Source organism: Brugia malayi (assembly GCF_000002995.4).
Source record: "Brugia malayi strain FR3 genome assembly, contig: Bm_v4_Chr3_scaffold_001, whole genome shotgun sequence".
In the NCBI taxonomy this organism is placed as follows: Eukaryota; Metazoa; Nematoda; class Chromadorea; order Rhabditida; family Onchocercidae; genus Brugia; species Brugia malayi.
Window position 1 is genome coordinate 11723947 of NW_025062477.1, and position 17256 is coordinate 11741202.

The 17256-nt window shown below is 23.1% G+C and overlaps 1 protein-coding gene across 2 annotated transcripts; it reads left to right on the plus strand.

Annotated features, from left to right (window-relative positions):
* Positions 1 to 1529: 1529 nt before the first annotated feature.
* On the plus strand, positions 1530 to 15018 carry Bma-mig-1 (Uncharacterized protein; the record flags this gene model as incomplete). 2 transcript variants are annotated; one of them, XM_043080904.1, is made up of 8 exons in its annotated part: positions 1530 to 1711; positions 10845 to 10986; positions 11717 to 11840; positions 12182 to 12378; positions 12523 to 12720; positions 13021 to 13194; positions 14124 to 14346; positions 14651 to 15018. In XM_043080904.1, the coding sequence occupies 8 exons, from the start codon at positions 1530 to 1532 to the stop codon at positions 15016 to 15018; spliced, it is 1608 nt and encodes a 535-aa protein (XP_042936838.1). The 2 variants fall into 2 exon arrangements, with proteins under 2 accessions (XP_042936838.1, XP_042936839.1); XM_043080905.1 differs by lacking the exon at positions 1530 to 1711 and having other exon boundaries at positions 10972 to 10986.
* Between the last annotated feature and the right edge of the window lie 2238 nt (positions 15019 to 17256).

Below are 17256 nucleotides of genomic sequence, written 5' to 3' on the forward strand. Positions count from 1 at the left end.
AAATTTTTTATTCTTTTATGGAAAAAAAGAGCAAAAAAGTGGAATAGAAAGGAAGAAGCACAAGATAGGTATACCTTCATTAATAAGCTATTAAACAATAACAAACATCAATTTGCAAATATAAACAATGATTAGCTATTTTTTTCAATTATTTATTTCTTTATCCTTTTTGATGTTTATCAATAATTTAATTTCTATTAATTAACTGTCAACCAATAGCAAACATTAGTCTACAAATACGAAGAAAATATTGGTTACATTTTTCATTAATTGAACTATCAAACAGTAGTAGATATGCTTTAGAAATATGCCAATTATAATAATTATATCTTATGAGGAAAAAAATTATGCTGTTTGTAATGCTATATTTTACTACATAATTATGATTTTTAATGCTGTATTTTTTTTCAGTTAATTTAATTTTACATTGAAGTTTATAGTTATTAACTTCAAGTATGAGAAACAAGAACCCTTTTTTTTTGTTAAAAAATGCAACAATATAAAACGATGATTGTTATCAATTATAAAATATTTGTTAGTGTCACTCATGCAATTAATATACAAATAACTGTACTTTTATAGCTTATGCATTTTAATTTACCTAATTATTTTTATCTTACAATATAATATATAATTCTCATTGTTATGATGATACTTATGTAATAAAATATTATATAAACATCGCATAATAGAACGTATGAATATGTTTTTATAGCATGTAAAATTTAATTGAACTAATTACAATATGTAATTCTTATATACATTATAATTATATAATAATTAATCATCGTATAATATAACATAGAAATAATAAATATACATGTAAATCTTTACAATTACAATAAACATACTCTAATACAATTAAACTAAATTAGATATAAATAAATCGATTATTCTGAGCTAATCGTACATAAATTATTGTAATGAAAAATGTTTATTGTATCGATATACATTTTTATTGATTTGAATTAGTCACACATATACACACACACACACCAAAAATAAATATTTGTTTTTCAAAACATTTTTTTAAATAATTATCATTTATTTATATTTACCAAATAATCGCTGCTACTTTAGCAATTGGCAAAATGTTTGTTTCATTTGAAAAATTTTTTCTTTTTTTTTTTTTTTTTTTTTTAGTAAAATTTATGTGCGAGGCCATTCTTTTATATTTTTTAAAAAATGTTCTTTTTCTTTTTGTTTATAAAATATGTTAGCTAGTATAATTATCACATTATAACCACATTACATCACTACACAACACGATCACATCATATCATAGTGGTGTGTATGTGTGTGTGATTGTTATCAGAAAATATTTCACTAATTTAACTGGTAATAATTTTTATTACTCATTCATTCAGTTATTGAAGTTTTTTTTTTCTTCTCCTTTATTTATTTATTTTTTTAACAAAACAATAACAATTATATTAACTAACATTTTGTACGATCATTTTTTTGCTTAAACAATTTCATTTATTTAATTCATTTTGAACTTTTTTTTTTTTTTTTTTTTACAGGAATAAATGGTTTATTTGGTAACGCGATTGCTTGGTTGCTTTAATCGAATGCAAATTTTACTCCTCTATTGGTTAATGATGATGCATAAAATTGAAATTTGTAAAACACATCGCTTTCCATTATCATCACCAAAATGTCAACCGATTACCGTGGAACAATGTAAAGATTTGCCGTACAATGAAACACGGTTAAGTTGTTTATTTTCTTTTTTTTTTTTCTTTCAATTTTTTAATTTAGATTAATTAATTCAAAAAGAATTTTCTTCTAGAAAAATTTATCATAAATTAATGATATGCATGATTTTTTAGCTTTTGAAGATTTACTTTTTATATTTGATGTAATTTTTTTTTATATATGATATATTTGTTAAAATTAATTGATTATTAAATCTATTGCTAATGTATTTTTAAATTATGTTTATTAGGTGTTTATCACCTACACATAAGTTTACTTTCATCTATTTATTTTGAATCTGGTTAAATAAATTATAACAGATATTTATGTAGATATAGATAATAATAATAAAACAAAATATTACGGTAGTATGATATTGTCGCGTTGTTTGATATCCGCGACATTATTTACATCTATTTAACGCTGTAATTGCCTCCATGAAACGACGCAATTATATGACATGTAGAATTGGAGGTTACAATATCGTTCCTTTTTCATATAAAATATTTCTGATTTAAAATACGGTAACTTTAAAAATTTTTTTAATTTCTCATTTGCTTCTTTTATTCTTTTTTTTAAAAAAAAAAAAACGGTGTTTAACCCTATTTATTGATTTTGAAAATGTTAGAGAAAAACAAGAAACAACTTGGATAACTTTCGATGATTTGCTAGAAAGTAAGCATTCAACATTTAATGTTTTTATATCAATTCTTTTTCATGCTTAGAATGCATTATCAGATTAAAAAACACTTCCTTTGATTGGAAAATATAATGTAGCGCATTTGGTTGAATTTTATTTATCATCGACAATGCACATTTTTTGTTTTAGTTATTCAATATATATTATTTGTGAAATTTGAACTGTTAGTGTACATCATAAATATAAATCAGAGATCAAATATTTGTATCTATAGTTAAATGAAAATGTTAAGTAACAAATCGGAATACCGTATAGACCCATGGAAACATCTGTAGACCGGATGTTTACGCTTGAATGCTTTATCTCCATCTGTTTGCTCTCTTTTGCTAATTTAGTTCCATAATTAATTTCTTTCATCAAATTCTTTAACATTTTCCCTTACAAATAATGCACAATATATTTAAATAAGTATAATGTAAATATAGCATACAGTAGCTATCTAGTAGTACAGTATGGAGCCTTTTTGTACGAATATAAATACATACCCTACAGCACGCTATATCTTGGTATAGTAAGACTACAGTATGCTTCATCTCAGTACATACCAGTACAGTATAAAGTTTTTTGTTGATACTTCAATACAATTCTGTACAGTATATTTAGATATCAGTACAATATAAGGATTTTTTTAAATGTTGTTTGTTTACATACAGTATCAGGGTGTATGGTAACTTTAATACAGTATGGAAATTTTTGAATGTGATTTGACATCGCACAGTATGTATAGCATACAACAGCATAGTATCAACCTTTTTAGCTGATATGATGTTATCACAGGCAATCATAGTGTTATCACAAGCATAATACTGATTATGACCAAGTTTAATCATTTTTACCATATCGGTCTCTCTTTCTCACTCTTGTTTCTATTCTTGAAATAATTATTTCTATCAATGTTTTGAAATTATCATTCCGATTACTCAAATCCACCTTGCATCTTCTCATATTTCTTATCAATAATTGATAATTTCAGTAACTATTTTATTATCATAAATAAATTTTTAGTATAACCTAAAACATTAGAAAGGATCAGAAAAAAAATTAAGTAAAGAAATATTTGAAATATTTTTGTTAGTACTAAAGCAATATTATATTTTACTGAAGTATAAAATAAGTAGTAGATGGATTAGTTGGAATCAATTTTTTTTTTTCTTGAATTCTAAATAATATTATATTTTATTAAAATATCAAAATATATGTGCTGTAATTTGAAATGGAAATTTTGTCACATGATATATCATCCTCATCTGTATATCTAAATATACAGACATATATACATGTGCATACAAACTGAAGGAGAACATTTATTAGTGTGCGGCTTTGTCCGATTTTAGATAAATGAGTTCCATATGGTCATTACTGGCGATAGATTATACGCCATTTTTATATCAAATAGCTCTAATTTACGCTATTTTTATGGGTTTTATACAACGACAACGACACATATTCTTTTGAATAAACTAATTGCAATTCAGAAAAATAACTAAAAAAAATTTAATAAATATAGCAGTGTTTTGGAACAGGAAGTAAAAGGAAAAACAAATGAAAAGTGGAAGAAGAAAGAGATAGAGAAGGATATTTCCGGTGGAAAAATTCTTAAATTTGAATTATCGAAATAGAAAAAATGAAATTGAATGATAGAACTATATTAATAATATTCAAACTAATAGTAGTAAGAAGGTTTGTGTTGATAGATAAAATATAAATTGAAGAGTAATTTTAGAAAAAAATCTTTATTAAATGAAATAAATTAAATTATGTTGAATTTAAAAAAAAAAACGGATTAAAAATTAAATTAAAATATGTGTAAGAATTTATTAAGGCTAACAAGTGCTTTATTTAAAGCCATTTTGCTTAATCAATCAATTAAAATTTTGATTTTTGGATAAGGTTTTTTTCCAAAATTTCGGTTGATTTTTCCAATTCTTTGATTTTTCTTCATTATAGCTTTACTTTGTGTTATTTATGAAATTTTGGTAGTATATTAGATGTTATTTTAATATCTCAAATTACTACTGGTTTTTTTAAAACTTTTTATTATACTGCAGGGAATACTCTTATTAGTGTGCAATATTTACTCAATTTATAAACATATATTCCAGAAATATCATTATCAATTTTAGTTTAAAAATATTTTATTTATCAGAGTTAATGTTTATTTCTATTTTATGGCAGCTGTATACATTTATTGAACATAGGAAAAGAAAAAAAAATGATAATTTGAAATTTTTTTTCCCTCAGATTATATTTTCTCATAGCTAAAAATAAAGAAAAAGTTTGGTATTTGTTTTTTTGTCTTTTTTTTTCTTTATATTTTCTTTTTTGTTACTGCAAATATTGTTAATGATGAAAAAATTAATTTTTATAATTTTTATTCCTTTTCTTTTTCCTTATTTTATTTCTATTTCACAGATTTTTCTTTTTTATTTTACAAATATTTCTATTATTTCGCATTTTTAATTTTCTTTTCTTTAAAGCTTTATTTTCTCCTTTATTTTTTATAATGAGAAATGAAAAAAAAAAAAAGAAAACAAGTAGACATTTTTATTTTTAGTTAAATTTCGTGAAATTTTCTTGACTCGATACTCTTTCATCTTCAACACATTTATCACTGAGGCTGAAAACTGTTTCATAGCTTAAGCTACATTAATTAATTAATTAATCTTCATTCGTCTACTTTTATACTTCTTAGCTAGAAAGAATAAATTGGCTTACTTTTAATCTTAAAAGAAAAAAAAATTGAAGTTTCTTCTTTTTTTCCCAAATATTTCAATATTTCAAATAGAGAGCGCAAAAATGAATAAATATGTATATAGTTCAGTGAAATTTTCAAACATACATATGTTATTCTTGATTTTTTATTTGTTAAAATTTAAAATTCTCAAAGTATATTTTTTAACTAAACATCTAACACTGATTCATAAAAAATCATCGTTTCAAAAATAAAAAGAGCGAGCAGACAAAATAAGAAAAAAAAAAATATCTTGAATAATATATCTTAGTCTTGATTTCTTGTTTTTTTTTTTTAAATTTTAAAATTCTTGATTTTTTTCTTCAAATTTTAAAAATTTTTAAAATATGTTTTTCTTTTCTTTCTTTTTTTTTTTCAACTGAATTTCTAACATGAATTATTGAATCACAGTTTCTTAAATATTTATCAAATGAAAAAAAAGAGAATGAAAAAGGAAGAGAGGAAAAGTACGAAATAAAGTAAAAAGATTCTTTTCTTCGTTTTCTATACCACTTCTTTTTATTTTTTGATTACCACAAATTGATGAATGAATGCTTTATCGCATCCAAAACAAATTGTAAATTTTTTTTTTCCGATCATTCAAATTTTTTTTTAAAAAAAAGAAAAAGAAAACTTTTTTTCTTAAGCTAAATTTTAAAACTTTATGCTTTCTTCGTTATTCTTTTTAAAATGAATAAAAATTCACATCAATCATAATCCAATTCAAACCAATATTAACAACGGATAAATTGCGTAAAAGCGTACGTAAGAAATGCAGAAAAAACATCATTCATTTTTTGAAAAAAAAAAATTTTTTTTTAAATATTTCCATTAAAAAATAAAAAAGAGGGAAATTTTTTTTTCCTTTTTTTACAATTTAACTAAATGTTAAACTTTAAACTTTATTTGTTTGCTTTTCTTCCATTCATTTCTTTTTCATTTCATTCCTAATTTTACAAAAAAAAAAAAGGAAAAACGAAAGAAATAGGAAAAGTATAATTTTTGGTAGTACTCGTGAAATTTATCTTAAATTCTTCTAATTTTTTTTTTTTAGAGATATTTTTGTCGAATTATTTTTTTCTCTTAATTTTTATTTCCTTCCATTTTTTTCTACAGTACTAACCATCATATCAAACTTTTTTTTCTTTTTTGTATTTCATTCCTCTCCACTATTCTCTTCCGTTTTACCTCTTTCTTCCTTTGTTGCTTCACCTGTAATGAATGATAATTTTGTAAAATTTCTCAGAACACCTGAACAAACGTGACAGTGAAATGTAGCACAAAGTGAAAAAAAAAAAAAATCAAAAAATGAAAAGCAAAAAAAAATGATAAATTGCGTTTTTTCTTTTTTTGAAAAAAATCATCAACAATTTTTTGCATTATCATTAGTGAAATCAAAAACTATTACCTAATTAGTTTAAGTAATTATAAAGAAAAAGAAATCCTATGCTAAACATGAGAAACAAATCTTTATTTAAATGACTTTTTCAACAATAAAAAAATGAAATGATTTTAATTTTAAAATGTAATTTTGAAAATCATTTCAAGGAAATAATAGTGTATTATTTTGTGTTATATTATACTTTGTTTTCTTCGTTTTTTTATTTTGTTGTTTTCTTTATTTGCAACAATGAACGGAAATATTCGAAATGATAATTTTCAAAAAAAAAAAAGGATCCGTTCGTTGTATGTAAGAAAGTTTAATACAATGTTTGGGGAATGAATAATAAGAAAGAGCCAACATTATGCTTATAAGGTTAAAGGTCATTCTTCTCTCTATCTTTGTCTTTCTATGTATTTCATTAATGAGAAAATGAAAAAAGGAAGGAAAAAAGAAAATATTAAAATTCACAAAAAAAAAAAATAAATAAATTATGATAAATTTTTTTTTGGCTTTATAAATTCTCCGCATTTGCTTTTCTTCTCTTCTGTTTAACAATGGAAATTTCATTAATTCAAATTTCAATTTAGCAATTTAGCAGTGGTATTTATAAATTTGTCATATTATTTATGATAAAGTTAGCACAATTAATGCTATCGCATATTTATAAAGTGATTTGATAAAGTATTGATTTCATTTTCTGCTTTAATCCACATTTTCTGGATTATTGCTAGCTTTTGCTTTATTTAACGAAATACTAACAGTCTTTTAATCCATTTTAAAATTTGCAGTGCAAATCCTAGCTTATAACTGAATTATTCATTTTCATAATTTATTTCAATTTCACTTCTCATTTTGCTAATCTTTCTCAACGATATTTCAGTAAATTTCATGGAAATCCTAATGATTTTAAGCCATAAGCAATTACTGAACTGTAATAATTTTCGGATTTTTTCTTATATTTTCAGAATGTACATAATTTTATCAAATAACTTCAAAAAATTTCAAGCATTCATTTCTAATATAATTCCTGGAATTCTTAAAAAAAAAAAAAAAAAAGAAAAAAAAAACCGCCAAGAAATTTTAAAAAGAAAAAGAAAATTTTTCGTTCAATGTAACAATTTTTGGTAATTTTTCAACAATTTATCATTTATGTATAATTCTTGAAATTTTCAACAATTTGCCATTTATAAACAAATGAAAAATTATATCAAAATGAATTAAACAAACAAAAATTTAATCAAAATGAAAATATTTATGCAAGATTTATGAGAAATTAATGATTCTAGAAAATGTTTTATTTTTCTTTTTCCTTTTTTTTTTTCTTTTTTAAAAAAAAAAACCAAAACCAAAAAAAAAAAAAGAAAAATGTAAGCAGAAAAGTAAGTTTCGAGAATAAATGACGAATTGCTATTTTAGAAGATATCATAAGTGACAAGAATCCGTTTTTCTTTTTTTTTCCCAAATCATATTAATGAGTGTTTCGATTCTTATCGTTCTTTTTTTCTTGACCAAACTAATCTTTTTTTTTTGCCATTCAATCTTTTCTTTTTTCAAAAAGAGAAAAAAAAAAAAGAAGGAAAGAAAGAAAGAAATTTGTTATTAATCAAATGAATTTTGTCCCTTAGTGTAAATTGTATATTTATATTATTTAAATATAAAACATAAACATATACAGACAGATATCAACAGATGGACGAGCACAACACACACATTCATATTATGTAATATAATATTTTGAAATGAATAACTAACTGATAATTAATTTATTAGCATTAAATTTCATTTAATTTGTTTGCTAACAATGAGTTGAATTAATGATCATCGATAGAAAAGATCAAAATAAATATATTAATGATTATCATTATTATCATTATCATTAAAATAGAATTTGTTACTGTAAATGGACATTCATTTTTTTTTTTTTTGCAATTCATTATGCAATGTTATTAAAATTGTGGTTTAAATTTAATTCATTTATTTAAATTAATAATTTTTATTGCATTCATTTGTTTGAAACGGATAAATGTTTAAATTAAATTACATTACTGATGTAATCTTTATTATTTTAAGAATTTTTTTCTTTTTTTATCCAGATATTACTATTATTTGATGCTTTCTTTTCTTTTTTTTTTTTTTTTTTTTTTTTTGTATTTTATTCTTTTCTCTTTTTTCTTTTTTGAAATTGAAGATAAAATTCGGAATGATTAGTTAATTTAAGGAATTGGATTATAATTTAAACATTTAATAATGATATTATAATTACTCACGTTTGCTGGCATTTAAAATATTTTGATTAAAATTCAAACTGTTAAACATATGATAATGATGTATGTCATAATGATAACTGGCATTATTTAGAATAATGAAGTAATATAATGTATTAGAATTAGCTGAAATGAATTAACCACTGAGCTAATTTTAATTATAAAATTAATTAATATTTATATGAAAATGATGTGAAATTAAAAATAAATAAATAAATGTTTATGATTGACTTAATGCTATTATAAAACAAATTTCGAAATTGAAAACGAAAGAATAATTGATAATCGAAGGAGGAAAAGAAAAGTGAACAATTTCACATTCAGTTTTAGCCTCATCTCTCAACTCTCTCTCTCTCTCTTTCTCTTTCCCTCTCTCTCTCTCTCTTTCTATATACTATACAATAATAAATCAAAATGTATACGTTTAAGAAGCAGAAGCGGTACTTCAAATCTTTGTGAGCAAAATTAATGATTGTGAATTTAAATGATGAGCAAAATTTTCGTCCGTTTTCTCTTTCAAATCTTAAGCTAATATCTCGTCGTCACATATCCCACATAACCTTTTCTATCTTTCATTTTTTCTTCTTCTTTGCTTCTCTTTTTTTTTTTTTTGATTGATATTTTTTTTTAAGAAATGAGCAAATCGAATAAATATGAATCAACTAAAAAATGTCAACATCGAGAATAGAAATAAGTATGAAATATGAAATTGAAAATGGTTAATTTGATGAAAAAAAAAAAATTGGGGGAAGATATGCAATGAAAGAATATTGTATAACTTTAAAAAGTTATGTAACACTGTGTACTTATGCAAACATAAAAATCAAATCATTACAATTAATTATTAGTTAATTAATTAATAATAGTAATAAAAATAATGATAACAATAATGATGGCAATGATAATAATAATAATAGCAATAATAATAGAAATGTTGATAATAATGAAGGGTATGAATTAATAAATAAATATAAATACTAAACAAAACTTTAGCAAAAAAAAAAAAACATTGATAATAGTAATTAAGTGATTAATAGTGATAAAATAATAGTAGTAATTAAATTCACAATAATTAAACTACACAATAATAAACAATAATAAATAATTAACTACACAATAATAAATAATTAAACTAGCAATAAATAACAGTAGCAATGACAATAACAAATAACAATAATTAATAGCATCAACAATAACAATTGATAACAATAACATCAAGAAATATTGCTGTATTATAATTCTTATACATTCATTTGATTTTTGATAAATGATATCGGTGTGGAAAAAAGAAAGAAAGATAAGATGGACGAAGGCCATTTTACTTCGAACGATTGTCACAATCGATCATCCATCGTGTCGATCGACCTTACTTCCTACAATCCCAAATGACCAAATCTGTTAGAGATGATATTATCTATCGGAATGGGTAGGAAAGGGAAGCAAAACAAAGGGGGGGAATGGTATAGTACTACACTCATTTACAAATTTTGCAACTAATCTATTTATTGCTAAAATTTGATGGGCAAATAAGGAGAAATGTTCAGTTGATGAAAGCATTAAAAATGTAAAAGTAATTTAATTAAATATAAAATGGCTTAAAAAGAAAAAAAAAAAACGAATAATTATAGCTTGAAATTATTGTTCGAACAAATAAATACAAGTAATTGAACTGGTAATAATAGCAATTATAATAATGGTAAAATAGTAATAAATGATGGTGATAATAATAGTAATAATAATAAAGACAGTAATAAATAAATAATAATGATAATAATAGATGACAATAATAGATAAATAATAATGGTAATAATAATAAACAATTATTATAACTGATGTAGTATGGGAACAGTTTTAATTCGAATAAAACAAATATATGATCTAAATTAATTAAATAAATAAAACAAATGAATTAAAATAGGTACTTTATTTTTTAAAAGTTATTTGTTTCTAAAAAAAAAAACTGAAATAAATCTAAAAACTGAAATGATATATTAATAAATGTTAGGAATAAAAGTTTAAATAACATTTTCTCGATGCAATTAATTTAATTTTATGATATTTTTATAGATTTCCAAATTTGGTTGGTGATGAAAGTGAAAGTGATGCAGCAAATGGTTTCAGTACATTTGACCCATTAATTAAGATTCGATGTTCATCACGGCTCAAATTTTTCCTCTGTTCTATCTACTTTCCAATGTGTACTGATAAGGTTTAATCTTTTCTTATTAAAATTTGTCCACTATAAACTTTTAGTATAATTATATTATTTTTCATTTCATTATATTTTTTATTTTATTTTTTTAAAGATATTTGATAAAAATGTTGCGTTTGGTCACTTCAAGTTTTGGATAATATTTTTGATCGCATTTTATTCTCAAATATCAATTAATTAGTGCTCATTTTACATATCAACTACTGCTCTGTAGTGAACTATTTGACCTTTTGACCATCTGGTAGTTTAACTCTGATGCTAATGAGATATTCTATGTTCAGGATATCTTGTCAATTCAGAATTCATTATTTCAGTTCTGATTAGTAAGATTTACAACTGTTTACAATTCAGAATCAAATAATATTAGTTATAAATCATGTTGTAGTATTTCGGATTAAATAAACTAAGGAAAATCGTTTTTTTTTTTTTTTTTTTGATTGATGCAAGTAACATTTGACGTTGACCTTTTGACCTCGATGATAAGAACAATATTTTTAAAGATTTGACAGATTGATTTCTGCGATAAAATGCAAGTAATTCATAAACATTAAAAAAAGACAAAATTGATTAAATTATATTTTTTTTAAAAAAAAGAAAGAATGAATGAATGAATGTAAGTTTTTATCATTTTATCATTTGTAATTGATCAAAGATTAAAATATAATTAAATTTTAAAAAATCTGTTAATCTAAAATACCTTTTTGAACTAATCAGGTTTAATTTCTAGGTACCAATTGCGATTGGACCATGTCGACCATTATGTGAACGGGTGCAAATGAAATGTGAACCATTGTTGAAGGAATTTGGTTTTCCATGGCCAATTTCAATGAATTGTTCAAAATTTCCACTCGGTTAATTTAAATCATTTAATTTTATTCTTTCTAATTTTTAATTATTTCAAAAATTTAACTTCGAAAACATAATAAATACATATTATTTATGATAAACACAAACATAAATATATACTCTTTAAAATAATCTTTAATCTTACCATCTATTTATTTCAAAACTTAAATGCAAGAACTATCTCTCAGTCATATATATATATATATATATATATATATATATATATATATATATATCAAAATAAATTTTTAAAAAAAAAAAGTAATTAAATAATAATTTGCAGTACATAAAATAATTGATTGCTAAATTTTATGATAATTAATTGATACAAATTTTGTTTTTGTAGAAAATAATCATGATGCGATGTGTATGAAAGGTCCAGCATCTGATGAAGATGGTCCACCGGTAGTTGAAGAATTAGAATCTGATATAACGAAGAATGTAATCACATCAAATCGTTGTATGCAACAGCCAAGTACAATTTATATGAATCGAACTGGACATTGTGTCCCATTATGTCATTCAAATAATGGCTATACAAAGGTTGAAATATTTTTATAATTATTTATTACCTTTTAGGATTTCTTTTTTTTTTTTTTGCATTCATTAATAGCTATATTATAAATATAAAAGAAAGAAAAGGGATATTTTAGCCAATTAATTAATTAATTAATTAATTTGTTGTAGGATGATCGTGAAGCAGCTAGTACAGCATTATTTATTATGTCATTACTTTGTACTGCTTTAACATCCGTTTGCTTGCTGACATTTTGCACCCGGAAACATTGTTTAGTTGGTTTACCGGAATTATCACTTCTATTTTGTTCCGTATCATTTTCCGTTTCTGCTATTGTATATCTTTTTTCGTTACTGTATCGTGATCAGGTAGGTATACATACGTATATATATTTTTTTAATTTTAAAATATTAAATTTTATTTATTAAAAGAGTAGGATTAAGAAAAGAATGATTAAATAGTAGTTTTATTAAATAATGATTAAATAGATTAAATAATAGTTATATTATATAAATGCAGAGAGAGAAAACGAGAGAAGGAGGGCGAGAGAGGAAAAGAGAGGGAAAGAGGGAATTTTCGATTAAACCGGAATTAAATTAAATGTCTAATACTTTATTAATGTAAAGTTCTCTTTTCCTTTTAATTACAAAAAAATGCAAACATTTCAGATTTCCTGTATTGAATACAATTCAAAATTGATTTTTGTGGTTACCGGAGTTCAACATATTCCGTGTACAATTGTTGCCATTCTTCTGTACTATTTCGGAACAACCGGTCGACTATGGTGGTTTGTATTGTGCTGCACCTGGAATAAATATACTCAAAGGCATCAGCAAAATTCGGTATTCAGATTTTCCATGTTGCATAATTATTATTTCTAATTCAATTATTTAATTGCATACCGGATAATTAAGCTTATTCATTGACTTTATTGAAATAAATTAATCAATTATTCATTTAAACAAATTCTTAACTGAGTGGTATCATTAATTAAAACCATATCATCTAATTATCTTAATGAATAAAATGTCAAGCATGATTTTATAATTTTGAGGCATTGTAAAAATTTTAAATTTATCAGCTTCAGTTTTTACAAATAAATTCAAATTTCTTCTCAACAATTATTTATTTCTAATTTTAAAACTTCAACAGGAAAAAATGAAAAAAATTGAGGGCGAAAAAATTGCATCGTTGAAAAAAGCAACAAATTATAAGCTTTTCTTCTTCTTTTCTTTTATTTCATTTCAAAAAAAAAAAAAAACTTGCGGATTATAAAAAGTTTTTTTTAGTTCTTTAAAAGAAATTATTATAACAAATTAAAACTTTGTTTAATCTGTTTTTTTTTTTTTTTATTTTATATGTTAAGAAAATAAAAGAATAATTAAAATTTATATCTTTTCAGTTTTTTTTTTTTTTTGCAGCACTTTTTCCTTCTTTTTTTTTCGGTATTTCATATATGAAACGGCACATTCTTTTAAGTTAAAATGAAAAGGAAAGAAAAAAAAAACAATAACGAAAATAAGGAAAATGCAATGAATAAATAATAAATAAACTAATTATTAGTTATTTATAGACATCAAAAAAAAAAAAAAAAATGAAATTTTAAAATAGAATTTTACCATAAAGTTTTTATCTTATTAAATAATATAAATATGCAATATTATGAGAACTTTTTTTTTCTAATTCTTTGCATGCTTTAATAGTAGCTTATATATTATATACAAATTGAACGATAGAAAAAAAAAAAATATGGTACAAATTTAATTTTTAGGATTCGTTGTTGTTTCGAACTCATATGCTAGCATGGGGAATACCTTTGGGTATTGTTATTTTGGCTTTAATGGCACAAAGTGTTCGAGCTGATCCATTATCGGGTATTTGTTTGGTTGGTGGCGGAAATCGAATTATTGAAGCGGTGTTTGTTTCGTTACGTGAATTAATACTTCTACTATGTTCATTAGTACCATTGTTTTTTGGATGTTTAGCATTAATTGGTATGATTTTATAAATTTCTTTTTTTTTTTTTTTAATAATATATACGTATGCAATTAAAATTATTAATAAATTTTGTCTCTTCTTATAAAATTATTATCATTTTTTTAAACCAGTTCTGTTCATTTCTAACTCTAAATTTTCATCATCTTTTTTTTAAATATTAATTAAGAAATGATGAAATTTTCTTTTACTTTTTTCCTTTCATTTATTTGTTAAAATTAAAAATAGAATTGAAAATGGATTCATTTTTATAGTTTTACAAATAATTTTCCATTTTTGCATTTATTTCGTTTTTTCTTTTAGGTTCTGCTCCAGCTACTGATCATTCTGTTGCATCAGCTGGTTTACTTGGAAGTTTATATCCGATGGCAGCTGCATTTCTATTACTTAGTTCCCTACAGTATCTTTTGACACCTACAGCAACCGGTTGGAATACCGTAACAGCAATAAAACTTTTAGCTGATCCATTACTTGGAATATTAGCTTCAGCTGGATGTTTTATTCAAATTCTTTTCAATATTTTTAAAGCAAATCGTTTACAATTACTCGATAAGCATGGTTATCAACCAGCTGCTCCACAAATACCTCAACCAGCAATTCCATCACATACTGCAACAGCAAGTAATGCATATTCCTTATCAAGGTATCCTGAACAAAGGCCGCTTTGTTAATTATAGATTAATTTATCATATACAATAAATGTAGTATAATAATTGGTGATTTTACTAATCGAAATTTATTGTTAGTTATTATTATGTAAAATAGGCGAAGTTTCATTTATGACGCATTTAATTTAACTATAAAATTGTGCAAACATATATATATTGCTGGTACAATAACTGTTGTTGCAATGAATTTTATTTACTTTTTTTTTTCTCGTATTCATCATTAATGTAATATATGTAAATTGAGAATTTCAAAAAATATTTAAATAATAAATTTGTTTTATTCAACAAAATATTTCAAAAATGATAGGAGTGAAAAAAAAAAATAAATAAATAAATGAAGGTGATGGAATTAATATTTTAAGAATAATTGACTGAAATTTTCAGATCTGATTTTGACGCTACTAATGTGATATGTTTTTAAGTGTTTATAAAATCCTTTAAAAAAAAAGAATAACCATGTTATGAAGATAATAAGGTTAATTGTTTGTTGCATAAGTACCCTAAAATGATAATGATAGTAAGAGTAAGAATAAAAATATGATGATAATAATAATATTAAATAAATAATAGTAATAATAAGTATTAATTATGATGAAGATAATAAATAATAATAATAAATGATAAGTAATAATAATATTGTTCCTACTTATATTTTATTGTATTTGCTTTTAAAAATTTACCTTTTTCCTTTCTAGATCAAAAAATTTTTCAAAATTGAAAAGTAATTAAAAATCAAAGATAAAAAAATTTTAATCAATCACTGAATTTTCATTCATTTTAGGAAGCGGAAACTTCCATGCAAATTTTCTGGTGTATTGTAAATGTTTTCATATTATTCTTTAATTAATAATTAAATATTTGTTATAGTCATGTACATAGCATTTTCTCTGTTCTATTTCGAATTATGCAGAGGTATAAAATCCGATGAATATTGTCTTGAAAAGTAGAAAAATAGAATAGATTAAGGTCTATTCAGAAAAATAATAATTCTTGAGAATTTATGATTGTTTATAATCATTACTTTTTTTAAGAAAAAAGTGATAAGTGCTACATAATTACTATTATTATTATTTCGTGAGTGATTGGTTCAAAAATTGAATTTTATAAAAATTTCAAATATTATTCTCTTAAATAAAAATAAAAAAAAACTTGAAATTATGTTTTTATGTCTTGCGCTTATTACTATTTATGAGAAGTTATATTTGAATAATAGAGTACACATGTTTAAACTGTTTCTTCCAATTGAGCCATACAGTATACACGTGGTTGTATGTTTTTTAATTGAACATGCAACAGACACATGGGTCATACTGTATGTACATAGATACTGTCCATACAGTATACGAACGGATACCATATCAATTGAATCATGGGAACCATACAGTATGCAGGCAGATAGTGTACCAATTGAATCACAGGAATATATGCGGAATAGTATCCCAGTTAAACTGTAAGATCCATGTAGCCAACATGGATATTACTTTAACTGAGCCGTAAGAACCATACAGTACGCACGTGGATAGTATCTCTTCTAGAATCTGTCTGATTACTGTAATACATTTTTCTTTTATATTCATGCATAAATACGCGGTGAAATTGCTTTTTCTTTTGTAATTTTTGTTTGGTGTATTTACTGTTTAGGTGTGATGAAAAAAATGATGGACTAATTGATACAGTATCCAATTAAATTTTAATTATTTTTTAATTTATATATTGATTACTTAAAATATATTTGTTTTTTTTTTTTTTTTGTTTTCTTTCTGTAGACCTTTTCTTTTTAGAAAATGCTTGTTTTCATTTTATTTTTCTTCTTCGATTCTTTTCTTTCTTTTTTCCTTTCACTTTTTAGATAATTCTTTTTCATCTCGGAAATGCTTTGTAATGCTTTTTTTTTCTTCATTTTACATTTAGCTTGTTAAGCTTGTATTATTGCTAACTATTATTAATCTTGTTATTATTATAATTGCTACTATTTTTTTTATTGTTACTATTACGATTGATTATTATTACTATTAATTATTGTTATTATTACTATTTGTCTTGCTATGATAAAAAGTAGTAACATTATTTTAACACATATAGCTTATCCAACAAATATTGAGCATTTTCAAAAGACAAAATTTTTGAAAATCTTCATGATCATTCAATCTTGAAGATTATGCAAACTAGTATGAAGAAGCTATGTAATGGATGATAAATAGTTAATTTAATTGATTAATATGAATTCGATCATAAAGTTTT